A 25,719-nucleotide genomic window follows, 5' to 3' on the forward strand; every position below is an offset into this window, starting at 1 on the left:
CAGCAAATTTATGGATGACACCAAGATTGTGGGTGTAGTGGACAGCAGAAAAGACTATCAAAGCTTGCAGCAGGATCTGGACAAGCTGGAAAAAAATGGGCTGAAAATGGCAGATGAAATTTAAAGCAGACATGGGTGAGGTTTTGCAGTTTGGGAGGTCCAACCAGGGTAGGTCTTACATAGTGAGTAGTAGGCAACTGAGGAGTGCAGTGGAAGATGGATCTGGGAATCCTTGATAATTCCATGAAAGTGGTGTCACAGGTAGATAGGATGGTAAAGAAAGCTTTGCACACTGGCCTTTGTAAATCAATGTAGTGAGGCAGGAGTTGGGATATCATGTTGAAATTGTATAAGACATTGGGGAGGCCTAATTTGGAGTATTATGTGCAGTTCTGGCCATCTGCCTACAGGAAAGATATCAATAACTAGGTTGAATCGTTCTCCAATTTTGGCAATTTATTTGCAAATATGTCATCACCATACGAGGAGACATCATCAGTTTGCTGTTAATTGTGGTGTCCTCCAAATGCTTGGCCTTTGTATACAGTACTGATCAATCAGCTGATTGGTCATAATTACAGAAACTCAATTGTGATGTAGGGAGGAAGTCTCATCGCTGATTGGTTGTGTGGTTAACTTCATGTGTTGTGGTCTGGAATTTTATCTGCATTGACTCATATATAGGATCAAGGTCTACATGTCTGTTTACAGAATTATTCATGGAAAACCATGCTTCTAAGAATTCCCTTGTATGCTCCGTGTTTGCTTATGCATGACTTTCACCGATGCTCAGTCAAATTTGTGCCCCTCTTCATCTTTTGTTAGAGACTAGGGAGAGTTGGCCATGTTGTTTGACAGCCAGTTGATGTTCATGGATCCTTGTGGATAATTTTCTCCCAGTTAGGCCAATGTAATATTTGCTACAGTCCTTGTTTTGAACTTTGTAGACCACATGGTCTTGTCTTGTCTTGTCCACAATTAACAGCAGACAGGTGATGTCTCCTCAACTGGTGACAAAGTGTTTACAAGATTGCCAAGACTGGAGAACAACTCAACCCAACCATCGACCCCATCGACCACCTGAGCTACAAATTTTCCAAATTATTTCTGGATATCAATAAGATTGAAAAAATTTAGAGAGAAAATTTACAAAATTCTTTCTGAGACTTGAGTAACTGAGTTATAGGGGAAGGTTGAATAGATTAGGACTTTATCCCTTGAGCACAGAAGAATGAGGGAAGGCCAAAGGTAGGGTAAATACATGAAAGATTTTTTCCACTGAGGTTGAGTGAGACTCAAACTAGAAGTCATGGGTTAAGGATGAAAGGTGAACCTGAGGAGCAGCTTCTTCACTCAGAGGGTGGTGCGAGCGTGGAAGGAGCTGCCAGCAGAAATGGTGGATATAGGTTCAATGGCAACATTTAAGAGAAACTTGAATAGGTACATGGATATGATCCGGGTTTGGGTAGATGGGACTAGGCAGAAGATTGGGTCAGCACGAGCTGGATAGGCCAAAGTTTGTTTCTATGCTATGGTACTCTATAAATCTACATGCTTGTGGGTTAATTGCTGCTGTGACTTACTCTTTATGGGTTAATAGTAACTAAATGTTAAATGGAAACTACCGGCCATGTTAGAAAATAAGTTGTAGGGTATAATGGGAATGGGACTAATTGCATTACTTTGTAGGAGCCAGTGTTGTCAAAATGGGCCAAATCGCCACCTCCTCTGTCTTCATAAATGAGAAGATGTCACTTACATCATTTTGTTGATTAATTGAGGAATTATGAGAAAGCCTCTAATAGAAACCATGAGACAAGATGAATCAAATGAATAAAATATGTGCCCTTTGAAAAATCTAACAATTAATGAAACTTGATAAAACTACTTCTCTAATAAAATCGAGCAAGCAATTTGTCAGCTGTGTCTGTGGTAGAATTCTTTGCTGAAAACCAGAAGGTCGTCAGTGCATCTTTCGGTCCAGACCTGAATACTAAATCCAGACTGACAATTTTGTACCATACTTAAGTCATACTGCACTGAGAGAAGGCATCTTATGCAAGGGACAACGAAGTAGACTATAGTCTCTTCTCAGATAAATTGAAAACATCCCATGGCAATCTTTAAAGAGCAGAATTCTTCTTTAAGCACAATCACTTCCATAATAATTAACTTTTTGTCAAGATGATGTTTGTCAGATCTCCCTGTATATATCTGGTTGCTGTAACATTCTGGCTCCCAATATGGTGACTAGATTTCAGTTATGAGGGATTTTCAAAGATTATAGAAGATATAGAAATGTAAACTTTTACACAATTTAACTATGATTTTATAAATCCCTTGTTTTGTTTTCATTGACCTAATGTAAACAAACTTCTTGGCTGTATATTAAACAACTTAGAACAGTACAGACCCCTTGGCCCATAATGTGCCAACCATTTAACTTACTCCTAGATCAATCTAACCCTTCCCTCCTACATAGCTTCCATTTTTCTATCATCCACGTGTCTATCTGAGAATCTCTTAAAGGTCCCTAATGTATCTGCCTGTAGCACAACCCCTGGCAGCACATAAAAACCTACCTCTGACATCACCCTATACTTTCCTCCAATCACCTTAAAATTATACTTCCTTGTACTAGCGATAAGCATTAGCAATTCAGCTTTCTAATATATATTTCAAATATGTACATCATCTTTAACAATAAGTATTTCAAATTAGTCATTCTAAAGAACCTTCAAAGTTTTATCTGCATACACTCACTATCTTCAAGGAATTTCTTTGAAAGAAATCTAAACATTCAGTTTATCGAGTGCACAAGTGACAAAGGATTAGTTAAACACTTGTAATTACAATAAACTATAAATTTAATGAACATTTATGATTTATTCACACCAAACTTTCTCAGATCTGTTCATCAAAATATGCAAATATGAATGTCACAGTGAAATGTTAAGGCATCAAAACCATCTGTTGTATGAGTGAAGAATTACACTGGAGAGTATAAATAGTTTCTTCAATAGAGAAATTAATTTCATTAAATCATTTGCAAAGATGCTGGCAGTTCGTAAGCTTTATCCCCATTTGATCACCAAGTATTTCCTGACAAAGGAACGTTGAATTTGAAATTACAGCATTTACAGTGAGGTAGAATCTTGATTAAACATCCTTGATGGTAAGCAATAGTAATACAAGCAGTTTGTAATCCGGTTCTCTCAACTGAGATGCAAGTAATCATCTGCTGCAGTTAACCATTCATGCACAGAAATAATATGTAGAACTAACTACATGAATTCCCAATGGTGTTATTGAGAAAGTATTTTCAATAAGGTATATTTCATTGTGAAAGCAACTACACAAATCAGATTCCAGTTTATTTATTAGTGTTTACTGTTTATTAATTACTGTTTTCAAACCAATATAGTTCAATCAGTGTCAATAAAAGGTAGGAAATCAGATTCTAACAAGAATTGTACCTAAATAAGTCAGACAATAAATTGTATAACTGAGCTCAGCATTCTGACACCAGACATACGATGCACTTTTAATGGGAAACAAGGGGGATTTCAGCTTTGCACATACATTTGGGAATTGTTCTTTCTCTGTCAGTCTGAATTGTCCCCTACATTCTATACTGAAATGAAGAATGTAACAGGCAAAATAAATAGAGCGGTAATTATTTAAGAGACCAAGGATTTATATAATTAACACTTTGAAGATGATATGACAAGTCAGTAATACTGATAAAAAGTGTTAAATTATTTATTTAAAGAAAACCTTCTATAAAAAGATGGTTACAATACCAAAATAATGAAGGTCTCCTTAACATTTCCCTTTACATTAATATAGGTTATTGATTTTGAATCATTGATATACAGTAAAATCCCAGGTCTCTTTAATAATTATGATTTAGTTTATTTTGATCTCTGCTCCTTCCTTTTCTCCTATGGTCCACTCTCTTCTCCTATCAGATTCCTTCTTCTTCAGCCCTTTATCTTTCCTATCCACCTGGTTTCACCTATCACCTTCTAGCTTGTCCTTCTTCTCCTTTCCCCACCTTTTTTCTGGCATCTTTCCCCTTCCTTCTCAGTCCTGAAGAAGGATCTCGGCCCAAAGCGTCTATTGTTTGCTCTTTTCCATAGATGTTGCCTGACCTGCTGAATTCTTCCAGCATTTTGCGTGTGTAACTTTAGTTTATTTTGTCACCTCCATTCTTCATTTCAAAGTGAATCACTGCCAATTTCTCTGCAATAGAGTTCATCTGTTCGGTTTACCAATTTGTGTCTGCGCCCATTTGAATTTGGTTTCTTCACTGTACAAATCAGGGAACACCTCAGAGCGAGGCTGCATATATTTCAAAAGGAAAACATATGTATATCTAAACTATCACCAAATTTTACCTATGAATAGCAATCTAATGGTGTTCAAAGCAGAAGTTGATAGGTTTTTGATTAGCCAAAGGTTATGTGGAGAAGGCTGGAGAATGGTTGAGAGGGATAATAAATCAGCCATGATGGAATGGCAGAGCGGACTCGATGGGTTGATTGCCCTAATCCTCCTATGTCACATGGTCTTTAAAAAGTATTTGCCAGCAGGCACTTTAATCCAGCGTACTAATATTAATGAAATACAGCCTCTTCTGACCTTTTTCATATGAATATAATAGTCATTAGAAATTCCTCCTTTAATCAAATTGCTATTGTTTTAAAAGCAGCCAAAGCCAAGCTGACAGGCCAAAAGTCACACGAAAAGGGTGGGGGTGTATGATTAATAAATTCTACTGGTAATACCTATCTCATAAATCACAAAGACAGACAAACTGAAGAGTTAGGAGTCACTACATGCTTTCTTTCAATTAGAGACTGCACACAAGTGGTAGTGAAATAACAGGCATCAATCAAACATCATGGCTCTCTGTATCAATAGTGTCAAACAATAGACTCCATGCAGAGCAAAATCGATAAGTACAAAGCTCCCAATGACTATTACATCCAAATCTGAATCAACAAGGTTTGGACATGCACTGGCCAATGTAACAACATAATGTGATGCTTTTAAAATAATCCTCATTTTTAAAAAGAGACAAACGGTTTTGGACACAAACTTTATTACACAAAATGTAACAATATTTTAGCTATTGCTTCTTGGTCACAGCTGAGATTTGAGAAACATTCCATCTAATAATAAAAGTCAAGTTCACATCCTGAAAATTCCGAAGTTTGTTTTCTTTGTGGGTGCATTGAGTGCCGCACTGAGACTTAAACCTATCACCAACCTTGTGTCTGCAGGGTCAATTATGCCATCATCCCACAGTCTAGAAAGATAAGGAAATAAATTTCAATTAGTAAGAATTAATAAAGATAAATGCTGATGTGGGTAAATTTCTGAAAATTACAGAAAAGCACTTAAAACACTCTAATGGTGTCAACGATCTACACAGTAAACAGAATTAACTATTGAACAACTTCACTTCCATGAGCACGTGATAAGAGGTTTCCAAATTACACAATAACAAGACAAACAGATCAGATAAAACTTTCAAAAAAACAAGAGATAGAAATCTTGAGCAACACACAAGATGCTGGAAGAGCTCAGCAGATCAGGCAGCATCTATGGAGGGCAATAAATAGTCAACATTTTTGGGCTGAGAACCTTCATCAGGACTCCTGGTGAGTCTTGATGAAGGGTCTTGGGCATGAAAAGTCGAAAGCTTATTGCCTCCTCAGATGCTGCCTGACCTGTTGAGTTTCTCCAGCATTTTGAGTGTGTTGCTGAAGTTTTCCAGATTTGCAGGATTTACAGTGATGAGATCTGTTTCAAACTCTCCTGATCTCCCAGTCCATTCAATGTCTGTATTACAGGACAGTTTGACATCTAACAGAGAAAAGTCAGAATTTCTATAGTAAGACAGTGGGAAAGCTCACAAACATCATCTTTTAAGATTGATAAAATGGCAGATGCTGGAAATCTAAACTAAGTTATGGTAAAATACTCAAGGGTCAGGCCAATGTGCAGGAGGTCAAAGATCCTTTGTCAAAATAGGGAAGGAGTATGTTCATCATCTCCAATTCTGCCCATCGCTAACTCTACGCCTATGAACCTGATATTCTGCCTTTGATAGTCTGTTACCATATTCTCGTCCTTCTTTGGTCAACTCTAAACTTTCCTTATACTGTATAACTAGTAGCACATCCGAGATTCAGCTTATCTCATCTTCCCTTTACCCATCATCTGTACATCCTTCCAACATCTCAAATTTAAAAATTACCATTTAGCCATTCACTGATTTAAGGCCAAATCTCTACCTATACTTACAGCCATGTCTAGAACAAATTTCCCTTTACATTGATTTAAGGCAGCTGCTCTCCCCACCTCTACAATCTTTCTCAGCTCCATGTATCTTTTTATTTAGGTCTCCGAGGATTATATCTTCAACTGCTGAACTTTTCATAATCTAGGTTCTATATTACTGAATTCTCTCCAGTAATCTCCTCACTTCTTCATTAAAAGCTTCACCAAAATCTGACCCTTTGATGGATATTTCACTGATAACAGTATATGGATTCAGAATTTATATTTTGATCTGGAGTCACTTGTTGTTAAAAACACCAAATGGAAGCTTCCTCTGCAAACATGGTGGGGTAAACAGCCTCCCCCCTTCCTGCAGTAAGACATTCAGTATCAGCTGCCAAATTTTACCATTATCTGAATTCAATGAGTAGCAAATATCATTCCGGTAAAAAAAATAAAAGAAATAAACAGATTTGATAGAAAATATTGATTTAAAAACTTGGTATTGAGTATAATGTACTGTATTTCATTACTGGTCTGAATGGCCTTTCCAGTGACTTTAATATCAAGTCCATCATGAACAGGGTTAACGCTACTGTTAAATAAGGAATGAGTCACAGAAATGGCATTTGAAAATCCATTACTAATTGTAACTAATAGGCTGGACTGATGACCGTAGTTAGAGGAAATAAATTAGTCTGGCATTTCATAATGAATAAAACAGTAAAACTACAAAGTGATGTCTGAAGGAGTTAAAGAGTGATTCAATATGAAGCACATACTGAAAAATCCAGAGCAACACACACAAAATGCCAGAGGGTGAGTCAATACGGGGCACTTATAACACAAGAGATTCTGCAAATGCTGGCAATCCAGAGAAACACATACAAAATGCTGGAGGAACTCAGTAGGTCAGGCAGCATTCATGGCAGGAAATAACCAGTTGATGTTTTGGGCCAAGATATTTCATAAGAACTGGAAATGAAGGGGGCAGAAACCAGAATAAGAAGATTAAGGAGCAGGGGGTGGAGACTGAGGGGAAGGAGTGTAGGCTGGCAGATGATACGTGAGACCAGGTGAGGGGGGGAAGAGCAGGTGGGCAGGGAAGAAACCAGCAAGTCAGACAGCATCTGTAGAGGAGAATAGACAGTCAACGCTTCTAGCCAGAAGGGTCTTGGCCTGAAACATTGACAGTTCAACTCCTGACCATAGATATTGTCTTACTTGCTGAGTCCCTCCTGCAATTTTTGTGCATTGTGTAAGATTTACAGCATCTGCTGAATCCTCTTCCCACTCTCAATAACAAGGTGTTATCGCCCAAAGAACTGTCACTCATTGGATGGTTTTGTTTTTCGCACCATCTCTACAATCTCGAGAGAATGCTGTGCATGAAAATACCAGCAGATCATCAGTTTCTGAGATACTCAAATGACCCCATCTGGCACCAACTATCATTTCACTGTCAAAGTCACTTAAATCACAATTTCTTCCCCATTCTGATGCTTGGTCTGAACAACAATTGAACCTCTCGACTATGTTTGCATGCTATTATGCATTGAGTTGCTGCCACATGATTGGCTGATAAGATATCTGCATTAACAGCCAGTAGATGCTGAATCATTCTGGATAGAGTTAAAGAACTGCAAAGGTAAAAATACCCTGATGAGAGTTACATACAGACAGTAATAAGCATGTAGTTTACAAATTACAATGGAAGATACAAAATGCATGGCAAAAGTGCAATGTTGCAATAGGCATGGGGGATTTCAATATGCAGGTACATTGAGAAAATCAGGTAGGTGTTAGGTCCAGAGAGGGAATTTCTAGGATGCCTATGAGATGGCTTTTTAAAGCAGCTCGTGGTTGTGCCTAATAGGGGATCAGCTTATTCTGGATTAGGTGTTGTGCTATGAACCAGAATTGATAAAGAGTGCTTAAGGTAAAAGAATCCTTAGGAGCAAGTGATCATAATAGTTATGATAATAACTATATATAATAATATAATATAATAATAATAACAACAACAACAACAACAATAGTAATCATAATCATAAAAAAGCCAGAAATTGGAACTAGACGGGAGAATAGTTTAGCTCATGTCGGAGCGGACTCGATGGGCCGAATGGCCTGCTTCTGCTCCTTTGTCTTGTGATCTTGTGATAATACAAGACTGTAAGATATAGGAGCAGAATTAAGCCATTTCATCATGGCTGATTCAATTTTCCTCTCAACCTCAAACTCCTTCCTTCTCCCCATGTTCCTTCACGCCCTTACCAATCAGCAACCTATCAACCTTTGCCTTAAATACACATACAGACTTATATAACCATATAACAATCACAGCACGGAAACAGGCCATCTCGGCCCTCCTAGTCCGTGCCGAACTCTTAATCTCACCTAGTCCCACCTACCCGCACTCAGCCCATAACCCTCCACTCCTTTCCTGTCCATATACCTATCCAATTTTACCTTAAATGACACAACTGAACTGGCCTCTACTACTTTTACGGGAAGCTCATTCCACACAGCTATCACTCTCTGAGTAAAGAATACCCCCTTGTGTTTCCCTTAAACCTTTGCCCCCTAACTCTCAAATCATGTCCTCTCGTTTGAATCTCCCCTACTCTCAATGGAAATAGCCTATTCACGTCAACTCTATCTATCCCTCTCAAAATTTTAAATACCTCGATCAAATCCCCCCTCAACCTTCTACGCTCCAATGAATAGAGACCTAACTTGTTCAACCTTTCTCTGTAACTTAAGTGCTGAAACCCAGGTAACATCCTAGTAAATCGTCTCTGCACTCTCTCTAATTTATTGATATCTTTCCTATAATTCGGTGACCAGAACTGTACACAATATTCCAAATTTGGCCTTACCAATGCCTTGTACAATTTTAACATTACATCCCAACTTCTGTACTCAATGCTCTGATTTATAAAGGCCAGCGTTCCAAAAGCCTTCTTCACCACCCTATCTACATGAGACTCCACCTTCAGGGAACTATGCACTGTTATTCCTAGATCTCTCTGTTCCACTGCATTCCTCAATGCCCTACCATTTACCCTGTATGTTCTATTTGGATTATTCCTGCCAAAATGTAGAACCTCACACTTCTCAGCATTAAACTCCATCTGCCAACGTTCAGCCCATTCTTCTAACCGGCATAAATCTCCCTGCAAGCTTTGAAAACCCACCTCATTATCCACAACACCTCCTACCTTAGTATCATCGGCATACTTACTAATCCAATTTACCACCCCTTCATCCAGATCATTTATGCATATTACAAACAACATCGGGCCCAAAACAGATCCCTGAGGCACCCCGCTAGTCACCGGCCTCCATCCCGATAAACAATTATCCACCACTACTCTCTGGCATCTCCCATCTAGCCACTGTTGAATCCATTTTATTACTCCAGCATTAATACCTAATGACTGAACCTTCTTAACTAACCTTCCATGTGAAACTTTGTCAAAGGCCTTGCTGAAGTCCATATAGACAACATCCACTGCCTTACCCTCGTCAACATTCCTCGTAACTTCTTCAAAAAATTCAATAAGGTTTGTCAAACATGACCTTCCACGCACAAATCCATGCTGGCTACTCCTAATCAGATCCTGTCTATCCAGATAATTATAAACACTATCTCTAAGAATACTTTCCATTAATTTACCCACCACTGATGTCAAACTGACAGGTCTATAATTGCTAGGCTTACTTCTAGAACCCTTTTTAAACAATGGAACCACATGAGCAATACGCCAATCCTCCGGCACAATCCCTGTTTCTAATGACATCTGAAAGATCTCCGTCAGAGCTCCTGCTATCTCTACATAAACTTCCCTCAAGGTCCTGGGGAATATCCTGTCAGGACCCAGAGATTTATCCACTTTTAAGTTTCTTAAAAACGCCAGTACTTCCACCTCTTTAATTGTCATAGGTTCCATAACTTCCTTACTTGTTTCCCACACCCTACACAATTCAATATCCTTCTCCTTAGTGAATACCGAAGAGAAGAAATCGTTCAAAATCTCTCCCATTTCCCTCAGCTCCACACATAGCTGACCACCCTGATTCTCTAAGGGACCAATTTTATCCCTCACTATCCTCTTGCTTTTAATATAACTGTAGAAACCTTTCGGATTTACTTACACCTTATTTGCCAAACCAAACTCGTATCTTCTTTTAGCTTTTCTAATCTCTTTCTTAAGATTCCTTTTACATTCTTTATATTCCTCGAGCAATTCCTTTACTCCATGCTGCCTATATCTATTGTAGACATCCCTCTTTTTCCGAACCAAGTTTCTAATATCCCTTGAAAACCATTGCGCTTTCAAACCTTTAACCTTTCCTTTCAACGTAACAGGAACATAAAGATTCTGTACCCTCATAATTTCACCCTTAAATGACCTCCATTTCTCTATTACATCCTTCCCATAAAACAACTTGACCCGATCCACTCTCTCTAAATCCCTTCGCATCTCCTCAAAGTTAGCCTTACTCCAATCAAAAATCTCAACTCTAGGTCCAGTCCTGTCCTTCTCCATAATTATATTGAAGCTAATGCTATTGTGATCACTGGACCCGAAGTGCTCCCCAACACATACATCTGTCAGCTGACCTATCGCATTCCCTAACAGGAGATCCAACACTGCCCATTCTCTAGTCAGTACTTCTATGTATTGTTGCAAAAAACTATCCTGCACACATTTCACAAACTCTAAACCATCCAGCCCTTTTACAGAATGAGCTTCCCAATCTATGTTTGGAAAATTAAAATCTCCCACAATCACCACCTTGTGTTTACTACAAATATCTGCTATCTCCTTACACATTTGCTCTTCCAACTCATGCTCCCCATTAGGTGGCCTATAATACACTCCTATCAGTGTTACTACACCTTTCCCATTCCTCAATTCCACCCAAATAGCCTCCCTAGAGGAGCTCTCTAATCTATCCTTCCAAAGCACCGCCATAAGATTTTCTCGGACAAGCAATGCAACACCTCCTCCTCTGGCCCCTCCTACTCTATCACACCTGAAGCAACTAAATCCAGGAATATTTAGTTGCCAATCACACCCCTCCTGCAACCATGTTTCACTAATAGCTACAACATCATAATTCCAGGTATCAACCCACGCTTTAAGCTCATCCACCTTTCTTACAATGCTCCTAGCATTAAAATAGATACATTTAAGATACTCTCCACCTCCTCCTCTCTTTTCATCCCTAACAATGCATTCAAATTTATTATCCTTTTCTTTCTTCTCCCCTACATCTTCAGGCTGAGCGCATCCCTTCTCCATCACCTGCCTTTCCTCCCTCACACACTGTCTACTTACTTGCTCTACTGGTGAACTAACCTCCTCTCCCATAGTTTCCTCAAATTGATTCCCGCCCCCCCATCTTACTAGTTTAAAGTCTGCCCTGTAGCCCTAGCAAACCTCCCCGCTAGGATATTGGTCCCCCCCCCCCCCCCCGGATTCAAGTGTAACCCGTCCTTCTTGAACAGGTCACGCCTGCCCCAGAAGAGGTCCCAATGATCCAGAAACTTGAATCCCTGCCCCCTGCTCCAATCCCTCAGCCACGCATTCATCCTCCACCTAATTCCATTCCTACTCTCACTATCGCGTGGCACAGGCAGTAATCCCGAGATGACTACCTTTGCGGTCCTTCTTCTTAACTGCCTTCCTATGACACGGCCATAGTGGGGTGTGTCAGGAATGGACAGGAGGAGGAGTATAGGAAACTGATACAGGACTTTGTGATATGGTGCAACTCAAACTACCTGCGTCTCAATGTCACCAAGACCAAGGAGATGGTGGTGGACTTTAGGAGATCTAGGCCTCATATGGAGCCAGTGATCATTAATGGAGAATGTGTGGAGCAGGTTAAGACCTACAAGTATCTGGGAGTACAGTTAGACGAGAAGCTAGACTGGACTGCCAACACAGATGCCTTGTGCAGGAAGGCACAGAGTCGACTGTACTTCCTTAGAAGGTTGGCGTCATTCAATGTCTGCAGTGAGATGCTGAAGATGTTCTATAGGTCAGTTGTTGAGAGCGCCCTCTTCTTTGTGGTGGCGTGTTGGGGAGGAAGCATTAAGAAGAAGGATGCCTCACGTCTTAATAAGCTGGTAAGGAAGGCGGGCTCTGTCGTGGGCAAAGTACTGGAGAGTTTAACATCGGTAGCTGAGCGAAGGGCGCTGAGTAGGCTACGGTCAATTATGGAAAACCCTGAACATCCTCTACATAGCACCATCCAGAGACAGAGAAGCAGTTTCAGCGACAGGTTACTGTCGATGCAATGCTCCTCAGACAGGATGAAGAGGTCAATACTCCCCAATGCCATTAGGCTTTACAATTCAACTGCCAGGACTTAAGAACTTTTTTTAAAGCTATTATTAATGCTTTTTGAGTTAGTGATTTAGATGCATATCATATTATTACTGAGTTAAGTATTATATGTAATGAGTTTTTGCTACAACAAGTGTATGGGACATTGGAAAAAAATGTTGAATTTCCCCATGGGGATGAATAAAGTATCTATCTATCTATCTATCTATCTATCTATCTATCTAACTCCCTATACTCTCGTTTCAGGACCTCTTCCCCTTTCCTACCTATGTCATTGGTACCTACATGTACCACGATCTCTGGCTCCTCACCCTCCCACTTCAGGATATCTTGGACGCAATCAGAAACGTCCCGAACCCTGGCACCAGGGAGGCAAACTACCATTCGGGACTCCTGATCACCTCCACAGAACCGCATGTCTGAACCCCTGACTATCGAGTCCCCTATTACTATGGTCCTCTTTCTTCTATCCCTACCCTTCTGAGCTACAAGGCCGTCCTCTGTGCCGGAGGCCCGGCCACTGTCACTTCCTCCAGGTAGGCTGTCCCCCCCCAACAGTACTCAAACATGAGTACTTATTGTCAAGGGGTACAGCCACTGGGGTACTCTCTAGTACCTGCCTCTTCCCCTTCTTGACCGTGACCCACCTATCTGCCTCCCGTGGCCCCGGAGTGACCACCTGCCTGTAACTCCTCTCTATCACCTCCTCACTCTCCCTGACCAGGCAAAGGTCATCGAGCTGCAGCTCCAGTTCCCTAACTCGGTCCCTCAGGAGCTGCAGTTCAGCGCACCTGGCGCAGATGTGGACGTCCGGGAGGCTCGGAGACTCCAGGATCTCCCACATCCGACACCGAGAACAACAAGCTGCCCTCACACTCATACTTCCCGAATAACTGAAAATAACAAGGAGATCTAAAAGATAAGCCTACTGTGCCCTCTTCCGCCTAAGCCCTCTGAGCCCAAGCCCTACACTCTGCTCCCGGCTCACTCCGCTGCCCGCAAACGAAGCTGCCCGCTGCTTAATGCTGTGTTCTTTTTATATCTTCCCTCCTTCCCAGGCCTCCTTCATGCGCCTGCGCAGTCCCGCCTCTCAGAACTCCGATCTGAGAAGCAATTTGAAAATGGCCGCCACCGCATTTCCTCTCAAAGCCTCGCTGTCTTCTTCCAAAAGAGAACTACCTCACTCTTTCTCTCCTTTTTATATCTTCCCTCCTTCCCAGGCCACCTTCATGCACCTGCGCAGTCCCACCTCTCAGAACTCCGATCTGAGAAGCAATTTGAAAATGGCCGCCGCCGCACTTCCTCTAAGCCTCGCTGTCTTCTTCCAAAAGAGTCTTCTTCCACAACAGCCGGTGGCAAAGAATTCCACAGATTCTCCACTCTATGCTAAAGAAATTCTTTCTCATCTCCATTCTAAAAGGCTGACCCTCTATTCTGAGCCTGTGCCCTCTGGTCTTGGACCCTCCCACCATAGGAAACATTCTCTCCACATCTACACTATCAAGGCCTTTCATCATTCAACACACACAAAATGCTGGATCATTGACTATACTCTTTTCCTTAGATGCTGCCTAGCCTGCTGAGTTCCTGCAGCATTTTTGTGTGCGTTGCTCAGATTTCCAGCTTCTGCAGATTTTCTCCTGTTTGCCCTTTCACCATTCAATAGGTTTCAATGAGATCACTCCTCATTCTTCTGAATTCCAGTGAATACAGCCCAAAGACTTCAGACGCTCTTCATATGACAAGCCATTCAATCCTGGAATCATTAACATAAACCTCCTTTGAAGCCTCTCCAGTTTCAGCAAATCCTTACTCAGATAAGGAGCCCAAACCTGCTCAAGCTCCAAGTGATGCCTCACAAGTGCTTTATAAATTCTCAGTATTACATCCTTGCTTTTACGTACATTGCATTTGCCTTCCTCACCACAGACTCAACCTGCAAATTATCTTTTAGGGAATCCTACACAAGGACTCCCAAGTCCTTTGTGCCTTAGTTTTTTATTGTATTTTCTCTCCATTAAGAAAACAGTCAACCATTTCATTTCCTGTATCAGGTTTCACAACAGGTGCAATAAAAGTAAATATTTAAAAGGCAAGCTTGGTCCAATGTAACAGGATATTACTTGGAAACTATTTTCAATCCTTTGCAAAAACATTTCAAGATAAACACTGGGAGTTAACAGGCAACTGAAAGAAGGATATACACTGGTGACCCTTGAGTTATTGGCTGGTGAAAAATCGATACAGTAATAATTAATTTATTAATTATTTACCAAAATGAAGGACGGAGAGCAGCAATGTTACTCATGTGTAGAGCTAACTAGGTGAAGAGCCTGAATTCATCACACAGGAAGGCAACAAAGCAGTTTTATGAAGTTTTACCATATAACCATATAACAATTACAGCACGGAAACAGGCCATCTCGGCCCTTCTAGTCTGTGCCGACGCTTACACTCATCTAGTCCTACTGGCCTCCACTCAGCCCATAACCTTCCATTCCTTTCCTGTCTATATACCTATCCAATTTTACTTTAAATGGCAATACTGAACGTGCCTCTACCACTTCTACTGGAAGCTCATTCCACACTGCTACCACTCTCTGAGTAAAGAAATTCCCCCTCGTGTTACCCTTAAACTTTTGCCCCCTAACTCTCAACTCATGTCCTCTTGTTTGAATCTCCCCTACTCTCAATGGAAAAAGCCTATCCATGTCAACTCGATCTATCCCCCTCATTATTTTAAATACCTCTATCAAGTCCCCCCTCAACCTTCTATGCTCCAAAGAATAAAGACCTAACTTGTTCAGCCTTTCCCTGTAACTTAGGTGCTGAAACCCAGGTAACATTCTGCTAAATCTTCTCTGTACTCTCTCCATTTTGTTGATATCTTTCCTATAATTCGGTGACCAGAACTGTACACAATACTCCAAATTCAGCCTTACCAATGCCTTGTACAATTTTAATATTACATCCCAACTCCTATACTCAATGCTCTGATTTATAAAGGCCAACATACCAAAAGCTTTCTTCACCACCCTATCCACATGAGATTCCACCTTCAGGGAACAATGCACCATTATTCCTAGATCACTCTGTTCTACTGCATTCTTCAATGCCCTACCATTTACCATGTATGTCCTATTTGGATTATTCCTACCAAAATATAGCACCTCACACTTATCAGCATTAAACTCCATCTGCCATCATTCAGCCCACTCTTTTAACTGGCCTAAATCTCTCTGCAAGCTTTAAAAACCTACTTCATTATCCACAACACCACCTATCTTAGTATCATCTACATACTTACTAATCCAATTTACCAACCCATCATCCAGATCATTAATGTATATGTCAAACAATGTTAGACCCAATACAGATCCCTGAGGCACACCACTAGTCACCGGCCTCCAACCTGATAAACAGTTATCCACCAACACACATAAAATGCTGGTGGAACACTGCAGGCCAGGCAGCATCTATAGGAGAAGCACTGTTGACGTTTCGGGCCGAGACCCTTCGTCAGGACTACTCTCTGGCATCCCCCATCTAGCCACTGTTGAATCCATTTTACTACTTCAATATTAATACCTAACGATTGAACCTTCCTAACGTTCTGTGCGGAACCTTGTCAAAGGCCTTACTGAAGACCATATAGACAACATCCACTGCTTTACCCGTGTCAACTTTCCTTGTAACCTCTTCAAAAAAATTCTGTAAGATTTGTCAAACGTGACCTTTCATGCACAAATCCATTCTGACTATTCCTAATCAGATCCTGTCTATCCAGATAATTATATATACCATCTCTAAGAATACCTTCCATTAATTTACCCACCACTGATGTCAAACTGACAGGTCTATAATTGCTAGATTTACTCTTAGAACCCTTTTTAAACAATGGAACCACATGAGCAATACGCCAATCCTCCGGCACCATCCCTGTTTCTAATGACATTTGAAATATTTCTTACAGAGCCGCTGCTATTTCTCCACCAACTTCCCTCAAGGTCCTAGGGAATATCCTGTCAGGACCCGGAGATTTATCCACTTTTATATTCCTTAAAAGCGCCAGTACTTACTCCTCTTTAATTGTCATAGTTTCCATAACTTCCCTACTCGTTTCCCTTACCTTACACAATTCAATATCCTTCTCCTTAGTGAATACCAAAGAAAAGATATTGTTCAAAATCTCCCCCATCTCTTTCCGCTCCACACATAGCTGTCCACTCTGATTCTCTAAGGAACCAATTTTATCCCTCACTATCCTTTTGCTATTAATCTAACTGTAGAAACCCTTCGGATTTATTTTCACCTTACTTGCCAAAGCAACCTCGTATCTTCTCTTAGCTTTTCTAATTTCTTTCTTAAGATTCTTTTTACATTCTTTATATTCCTCGAGCACCTCATTTACTCCATGCTGCCTATATTTATTATAGATCTCCCTCTTTTTCCTAACCAAGTTTCCAATATCCCTTGAAAACCATGGCGCTCGCAAACTTTTAACATTTCCTTTCAACTTAACAGGAACATAAAGATTCTGTACACTCAAAATTTCACCTTTAAGTGACCTCCATTTCTCTATTACATCCTTCCCATAAAACAAATTGTCCCAATCCACTCCTTCTATGTCCTTTCGCATCTCCTCAAAGTTAGCCTTTCTCCAATCAAAAATCTCAACCCTGGGTCCTGTCCTATCCTTCTCCATATTTATATTGAAACTAATGGTATTGTGATCACTGGACCCAAAGTGCTCCCCAACACATACGTCCATCACCTGACCTATCTCATTCCCTAACAGGAGATCCAACACTGCCTCTTCTCTAGTTGGTACCTCTACGTATTGCTGCAAAAAACTACCCTGCACACATTTTACAAACTCCAAACCATCCAGCCCTTTTACAGAATAGGCTTCCCAGTCTATGTGTGGAAAATTAAAATCTCCCACAATCACAACCTTGTGCTTACTACAAATATCTGCTATCTCCTTACAAATTTGCTCCTCCAATTCTCACTCCCCATTCGGTGGTCTATAATACACCCCATAAGTGTTACTACACCTTTCCCATTCCTCAATTCCACCCAAATAGCCTCCCTAGATGAGTCCTCTAATCTATCCTGCCAAAGCACTGCTGTAATTTTTTTCTCAGACAAGCAATGCAACACCTCTTCCTCTTGCCCCTCCGATTCTATCACACCTGAAGCAATGAAATCCAGGAATATTTAGTTGCCAATCACACCCCTCCTGCAACCATGTTTCACTAATAGCTACAACATCATATTTCCAGGTATCAATCCATGCTCTAAGCTCATCCACCTTTCTTACAATACTCCTAGCATTAAAATAAATGCATTTAAGAAACTCCTCACCTCTTCCTCTGTTTATCCCTAACAATGTGATCAACTTTATTATCTTTTTCTTCCTTCTCCCCTACATCTTCGGTCTGAGGCGCTTCCCTTCTCTATCACCTGCCTATCCTCCCTCACACACTGTCTACTAGCTTTCTCTATTTGTGAACGAACCTCCTCTCCCCTAGTCTCTTCAAATTGATTTCCACCCCCCAACCATTCTAGTTTAAAGTCTCCCCAGTAGCCTTCGCAAATCTCCCTGCCAGGATATTGGTCCCCCTAGGATTCAAGTGTAACCTGTCCTTTTTGTACAGGTCACACCTGCCCCAAAAGAGGTCCCAGTGATCCAGAAACTTGAATCCCTGTCCCCTGCTCCAATCCCTCAGTAGCATTGTTAGACTTTGGAAGTTAAACATTGTAAAAAACAAAGGAAACCACTTGGAATTAAAATGTTGTGTTTTTCTGAATATACAACTATAATAAACTGCAAAGGCTATTGGGGAGAGTTTAAATGAGAATTGCTGGGGGTGGGAACAGAACTGAAGTGACAGAAGAAAGGGAGGTTGGCTCACAAATAGAGAAAGCTTGTGGACAGTGTGAGAGGAAGATAGGCAGGTGATAGAGAAGGGACGCACTGAGACCGATGGTTTGAGATGTGTCTATTTTAATGTGAGGAGTATTATGAATAAAGCGGATGAGCTTAGAGCGTGTATCAGTACTTGGAGCTATTATGTTGTGGCCATGACAGAGACCTGGATGGTGCAGGGGCAAGAATGGCTACTTCAAGTGCCAGGCTTTAGATGTTTCAGATAGGACAGGGAGTGAAGCAAAAGAGGCAGGGTGTGGCACTATTGATCAGAGAGGTGTCATGGCTGCAGAAAAAGAGGAAGTAATGGAGGGGTTGTCTATGGAGTCTCTGTGGGTGGAAGTTAGGAAGAGGTTGGTGTCAATAACTCTATTGGGTGTTTTTATAGACCACCCAATAGTTACAGGGACATAGAGGAGCAGATAGGGAGAAAGATTCTGGGAAGGAGTAATAATAACAGGGTTGTTGTGGTGGGAGATTTTAATTTCCCAAATACTGGTTAGCATTTCCCTAGAATGAAGGGTTTAGAAGGGGTGGAGTTTGTTAGGTGTGTTCAGGAAGGTTTCTTGACACAATATAGTGTGGAGGGCTGTCAGAGGTTACAGCGGGACATTGATAGGAGTAAAACTGGGCTGAAAAGTGGCAGATGGAGTACACCCAGGTAAGTGTGAGGTGGTTCATTTTGGTAGGTCAAATATAATGGCAGAATATAGCATTAATAGCAAGACTCTTGGCAGTGTGAAGGATCAGAGGGATCTTGGGGTCTGAGTCCGCAGGACACTCAAAATTGCTATGCAGGTCTTCATGAATTGTGGGATTGAGTTTAAGAGCTGATGGGTAATGTTACAGCTATACAGGTCCCTGGTCAGACCCCACTTGAATACTGTGATTAATTCTGGTCGCCTCACTACAGGAAGGACCTGGAAACCATAGAAAGGGTGCAGAGGAGACTTACGAGGATGTTCTAGGGAGCATGCCTTATGAGAATAGGTTGAGAGAACTTGGTCTTTTTTCCTTGGAGCAACAGAGGATGAGAAGTGACCTGATAGAGGTGTGCAAGATAATGAAAGGCAGTGACCGTGTCAAGACAAGTCAAGTCACTTTTTATTGTCATTTCGACCATAACTGCTGGTACAGTACACAGTAAAAACGAGACGTTTTTCAGGACCACGGTGCTACATGAAACAGTACAAAAACTACACTGAACTATGTAAAAACAACAAGGAAAAAAAAACCTACACTAGACTACAGACCTACCCAGGACTGCAGAAAGTGCACAAAACAGGGCAGGCATTACAATAAATAATAAACAATAAACAAGACAATTGGCATGGTAGAGGGCAGTAAGTTGGTGTCAGTCCAGGCTCTGGGTATTGAGGAGTTTGATGGCTTGTGGAAAGAAACTGTTACATAGTCTGGTCGTGAGAGCCCGAATGCTTTGGCGTCTTTTCCCAGATGGCAGGAGGGAGAAGAGATTGTATGAGGGGTGCATGTGGATAGTCAGAGGTTTTTCCCTAGGACTGAACTGACTAGCATGAGAGGGAATATTTTTAAGGTGCTTGGAAGTAGGTACAGAGGAGATGTTAGGCGTAAGTTTTTTATACAGAGAGTGGTGAGTGCGTGGAATGGGCTGCCGATGGTGGTGGTGAGAGGTGGAAATTATAGGGTCTTTTAGGAGACTCCTGGATGGATACATGGAGCTTAGAAAAATAGGGGGCAATGGGTAAGTCTAGATAGTTCTAAGTGAGGATATGTTCAGCACAGCTTTGTGGGCCGAAGGGCCTGTATTGTGCTGTAGGTTTTTTATGTTTCTAACTTTAATCGTTAAACTTGATAAATTGTTAATACTTTCTAATTTTCTGCGCTAGATATTTAAATGTTCTAATTTTTCTGTTCTTCCTGTGACAGACCCGCCCACGTGTTGCAGCTTCAGCGAAATTAGATGGCAAAACTGGTTAAACCTCACCCAAGTATGTTCACAAGTACAAATGAGTGATTTCAAGGCAACAATCTTATCTTCACATTCAGTGGACACTTACTGTACCTCTTAATTCAACTTACTTGCAATTAATGTAATACCATTTAAGCAACCAGATTAGAATTCTGCCTAAAGAAAGCTTAACATACAAACAAAGGTGATTTGACTATTGAAGTTCCATTTTACAAAGAACAAATAGCATGGTGTTGACTAGTTGAGAGTAAGCGTTCGGCACAGACTAGAAGGGCCAAGATGGCCTGTTTCCGTGCTGTAATTGCTATATGGTTAAATAGAGAGGAAAAAAGGTCAATTTCCCCAACTTTATTTAGTTATCTGTAATGAACTTTATCAAAAGGCAGGAGAAACAGCTTCTGTCATGGCATTCAAAACAAGAACTGCAGAAAGTCTTGAAGAAAAATTGTTTACAAGGCTACAGCAGATATCCAGAGACTGGCACAGCCTGGAGTGTTGTTACATATTGTGGTCAGGGCTCAGTGATTCCTGTGGCCTCTGGTGTTGCAATGGTTCTCTGAAAAGATTGCACACTATCTGCAAATCGAATGAGAGATGCAAGATCTGACATTGTTGTCTGTAAATCAATGTTTACACAAGGTGAAGGTTAGCAAAAGCATACTGGCAAATACAAAACAGCTGACTTGATAACAAACAGATTTAACCGTATCTGTCATTTTGTGACATCACTTTTAATAATGACAATTTGGTGAAGAAGATTTAGTTTTCTTTTCAACTTGACCCATCTCATTGTAAATTTTATTAAAAACATTAAGTGCATAGCGTTCCAGATCAATTACTCACAGTGGCATATTGGGTACCTGTCAAATAAAATCAAATTCCTCCGCGAACAAATAAACTTTATCAATAACTTTTCACAGGATCAATTCATCAATTGAAATTAACCAAATTCCTGTATTCCCGTGGTTGTATCATAATAATTATTTTTTGCAGAAAAGAAACTGATAAACCATATAACAATCACAGCACGGAAACAGGCCATCCCGGCCCTCCTAGTTCGTGCCGAACTCTTAATCTCACCTAGTCCCACCTACCCGCACTCAGCCCATAACCCTCCACTCATTTCCTGTCCATATACCTATCCAATTTTACCTTAAATGACACAATTGAACTGGCCTCTACTACTTCTACGGGAAGCTCATTCCACACAGCTATCACTCTCTGAGTAAAGAAATACCCCCTCATGTTTCCCTTAAACCTTTGCCCCCTAACTCTCAAATCATGTCCTCTCCTTTGAATCTCCCCTACTCTCAATGGAAACAGCCTATTCACGTCAACTCTATCTATTCCTCTCAAAATTTTAAATACCTCGATCAAATCCCCCCTCAACCTTCTACGCTCCAATGAATAGAGACCTAACTTGTTCAACCTTTCTCTGTAACTTAAGTGCTGAAACCCAGGTAACATCCTAGTAAATCGTCTCTGCACTCTCTCTAATTTATTGATATCTTTCCTATAATTCGGTGACCAGAACTGTACACAATGTTCCAAATTTGGCCTTACCAATGCCTTGTACAATTTTAACATTACATCCCAACTTCTGTACTCAATGCTCTGATTTATAAAGGCCAGCGTTCCAAAAACCTTCTTCACCACCCTATCTACATGAGACTCCACCTTCAGGGAACTATGCACTGTTATTCCTAGATCTCTCTGTTCCACTGCATTCCTCAATGCCCTACCCTTTACCCTGTATGTTCTATTTGGATTATTCCTGCCAAAATGTAGAACCTCACACTTCTCAGCATTAAACTCCATCTGCCAACGTTCAGCCCATTCTTCTAACCGGCATAAATCTCCCTGCAAGCTTTGAAAACCCACCTCATTATCCACAACACCTCCTACCTTAGTATCATCGGCATACTTACTAATCCAATTTACCACCCCATCATCTAGATCATTTATGTATATTACAAACAACATCGGGCCCAAAACAGATCCCTGAGGCACCCCGCTAGTCACCGGCCTCCATCCCGATAAACAATTATCCACCACTATTCTCTGGCATCTCCCATCTAGCCACTGTTGAATCCATTTTATTACTCCAGCATTAATACCTAATGACTGAACCTTCTTAACTAACCTTCCATGTGGAACTTTGTCAAAGGCCTTGCTGAAGTCCATATAGACAACATCCACTGCCTTACCCTCGTCAACATTCCTCGTAACTTCTTCAAAAAATTCAATAAGGTTTGTCAAACATGACCTTCCACGCACAAATCCATGCTGGCTACTCCTAATCAGATCCTGTTTATCCAGATAATTATAAACACTATCTCTAAGAATACTTTCCATTAATTTACCCACCACTGATGTCAAACTGACAGGTCTATAATTGCTAGACTTACTTCTAGAACCCTTTTTAAACAATGGAACCACATGAGCAATACGCCAATCCTCCGGCACAATCCCCGTTTCTAATGACATCTGAAAGATCTCCGTCAGAGCTCCTGCTATCTCTACATAAACTTCCCTCAAGGTCCTGGGGAATATCCTGTCAGGACCCGGAGATTTATCCACTTTTAAGTTTCTTAAAAACGCCAGTACTTCCACCTCTTTAATTGTCAAAGGTTCCATAACTTTCTTACTTGTTTCCCACACCTTTGTGTATCTCCTTTGTGTACTGTCATGGGGTTCTCTCATAGCAACCTGTGTGTCAGGGCAGCACAGTAACATAGTGGTTAGCATTACTTTTTACAGTGGCAGCTGAAAAATCAATTAGATTTCAATTCCCACTGCTGTCTATAAGGAGTTAATACCTTCTCCCCATGATGCCTGGTTTTTCTCCATGTGCTCCAGTTTCCTCCCACATTCTAAAGACGTACAGGTTAGGGTTAGTGAACTGTCGTCATCCTATTTTGGCACTAGAAGTGTGGCGACAGTTGTGGGCTGCCCCCAGCACAATCCTAGGTTTTGATTTGACATAAAATGACACATCTCACCGTATATTTTGATGTACATATGAAAAGTAAAGCTGATCAATCTCTTTGCGTTGCTCAAGATATGTGGCATCTGCAGAACCTCCGATCTTTATGAATCGTGGAATTAGATGTTTTACTTTACCTGGCACTGGAGTAGTAAGGGCTGCCTTCTTCTTCAAACCTTACACTTACTGTATCTCTTAATTCAACTTACTTGCAATTAATGTAATACCATTTAAGCAACCAGATTAGAATTCTGCCTAAAGAAAGCTTAACATACAAACAAAGGTGATTTGACTATTGAAGTTCCATTTTACAAAGAACAAATAGCATGGTGTTGACAATATTCTTTGAGAAATGTATTTTCATTAGCTTGAGATTTCAATGTTATGAATATTGGTATTCATTAAAAATGGAACACAGCCGAACCAAATATTGTATATATTGTAAACCAAATACTATATTGTGTACAGTTCTGGTCACGGAATTATCGGAAAGATGTCAACAAAATAGAGAGAGTACAGAGGAGATTTACTAGAATGTTACCTGGGTTTCAGCAGCTAAGTTACAGAGGAAGGTTGAACAAGTTAGGTCTTTATTCTTTGGAGCGTAGAAGGTTGAGGGGGGACTTGATAGAGGTACTAAAAATGATGAGGGGGCTAGAGAGAGTTGATGTGGAGAGTAGGGGAGATGCAAACAAGAAGACATGAGTTGAGAGTTAAGGGGCAAAAGTTTAGGGGTAACATGAGGGGGAACTTCTTTACTCAGAGAGTGGCAGCTGTGTGGAACGAGCTTCCAGCACAAGTGGTAGAGGCAGGTTCGATTTTGTCATTTAAAAAAAATTGGATAGGTATACGGACAGGAAAGGAATGGAAGGTTATGGGACTAGGTGAGAGTAAGCGTTCGGCACAGACTAGAAGGGCCAAGATGGCCTGTTTCCGTGCTGTAATTGCTATATGGTTAAATAGAGAGGAAAAAAGGTCAATTTCCCCAACTTTATTTAGTTATCTGTAATGAACTTTATCAAAAGGCAGGAGAAACAGCTTCTGTCATGGCATTCAAAACAAGAACTGCAGAAAGTCTTGAAGAAAAATTGTTTACAAGGCTACAGCAGATATCCAGAGACTGGCACAGCCTGGAGTGTTGTTACATATTGTGGTCAGGGCTCAGTGATTCCTGTGGCCTCTGGTGTTGCAATGGTTCTCTGAAAAGATTGCACACTATCTGCAAATCGAATGAGAGATGCAAGATCTGACATTGTTGTCTGTAAATCAATGTTTACACAAGGTGAAGGTTAGCAAAAGCATACTGGCAAATACAAAACAGCTGACTTGATAACAAACAGATTTAACCGTATCTGTCATTTTGTGACATCACTTTTAATAATGACAATTTGGTGAAGAAGATTTTAGTTTTCTTTTCAACTTGACCCATCTCATTGTAAATTTTATTAAAAACATTAAGTGCATAGCGTTCCAGATCAATTACTCACAGTGGCATATTGGGTACCTGTCAAATAAAATCAAATTCCACCGCGAACAAATAAACTTTATCAACAACTTTTGACAGGATCAATTCATCAATTGAAATTAACCAAATTCCTGTATTCCCGTGGTTGTATCATAATAATTATTTTTTGCAGAAAAGAAACTGATAAAGCTCCTTTGTGTACTGTCATGGGGTTCTCTCATAGCAACCTGTGTGTCAGGGCAGCACAGTAACATAGTGGTTAGCATTACTTTTTACAGTGGCAGCTGAAAAATCAATTAGATTTCAATTTCCGCTGCTGTCTATAAGGAGTTAATGCCTTCTCCCCATGATGCCTGGTTTTTCTCCATGTGCTCCAGTTTCCTCCCACATTCTAAAGACGTACAGGTTAGGGTTAGTGAACTGTCGTCATCCTATTTTGGCACTAGAAGTGTGGCGACAGTTGTGGGCTGCCCCCAGCACAATCCTAGGTTTTGATTTGACATAAAATGACACATCTCACCGTATATTTTGATGTACATATGACAAGTAAAGCTGATCAATCTCTTTGCGTTGCTCAAGATATGTGGCATCTGCAGAACCTCCGATCTTTATGAATCGTGGAATTAGATGTTTTACTTTACCTGGCACTGGAGTAGTAAGGGCTGCCTTCTTCTTCAAACCTCCGAATGATTGGTTCCTTTAGAGCCATTTCATCTTCTGCAGAGAACTACA

The 25,719-nt window shown here is 40.7% G+C and overlaps 1 protein-coding gene across 1 annotated transcript in view; it reads right to left on the reverse strand.

Annotated features, from left to right (window-relative positions):
• Positions 1–2,849: 2,849 nt before the first annotated feature.
• mccc2 (methylcrotonyl-CoA carboxylase subunit 2) overlaps positions 2,850–25,719 on the reverse strand; it is a 176,452-nt gene continuing 153,582 nt past the window's right edge. Inside the window, exons 16-17 of the mRNA XM_073066056.1 lie at positions 25,629–25,714; positions 2,850–5,314 (exon numbers count right to left, since the gene is read on the reverse strand). Coding sequence (XP_072922157.1) covers positions 5,197–5,314; positions 25,629–25,714 — 204 coding nt within the window. The 3' untranslated portion in view covers positions 2,850–5,196. The remainder of the gene's footprint in view (positions 5,315–25,628; positions 25,715–25,719) is intronic.

This window comes from Hemitrygon akajei, chromosome 2 (assembly GCF_048418815.1).
Source record: "Hemitrygon akajei chromosome 2, sHemAka1.3, whole genome shotgun sequence".
Taxonomy (NCBI): Eukaryota; Metazoa; Chordata; class Chondrichthyes; order Myliobatiformes; family Dasyatidae; genus Hemitrygon; species Hemitrygon akajei.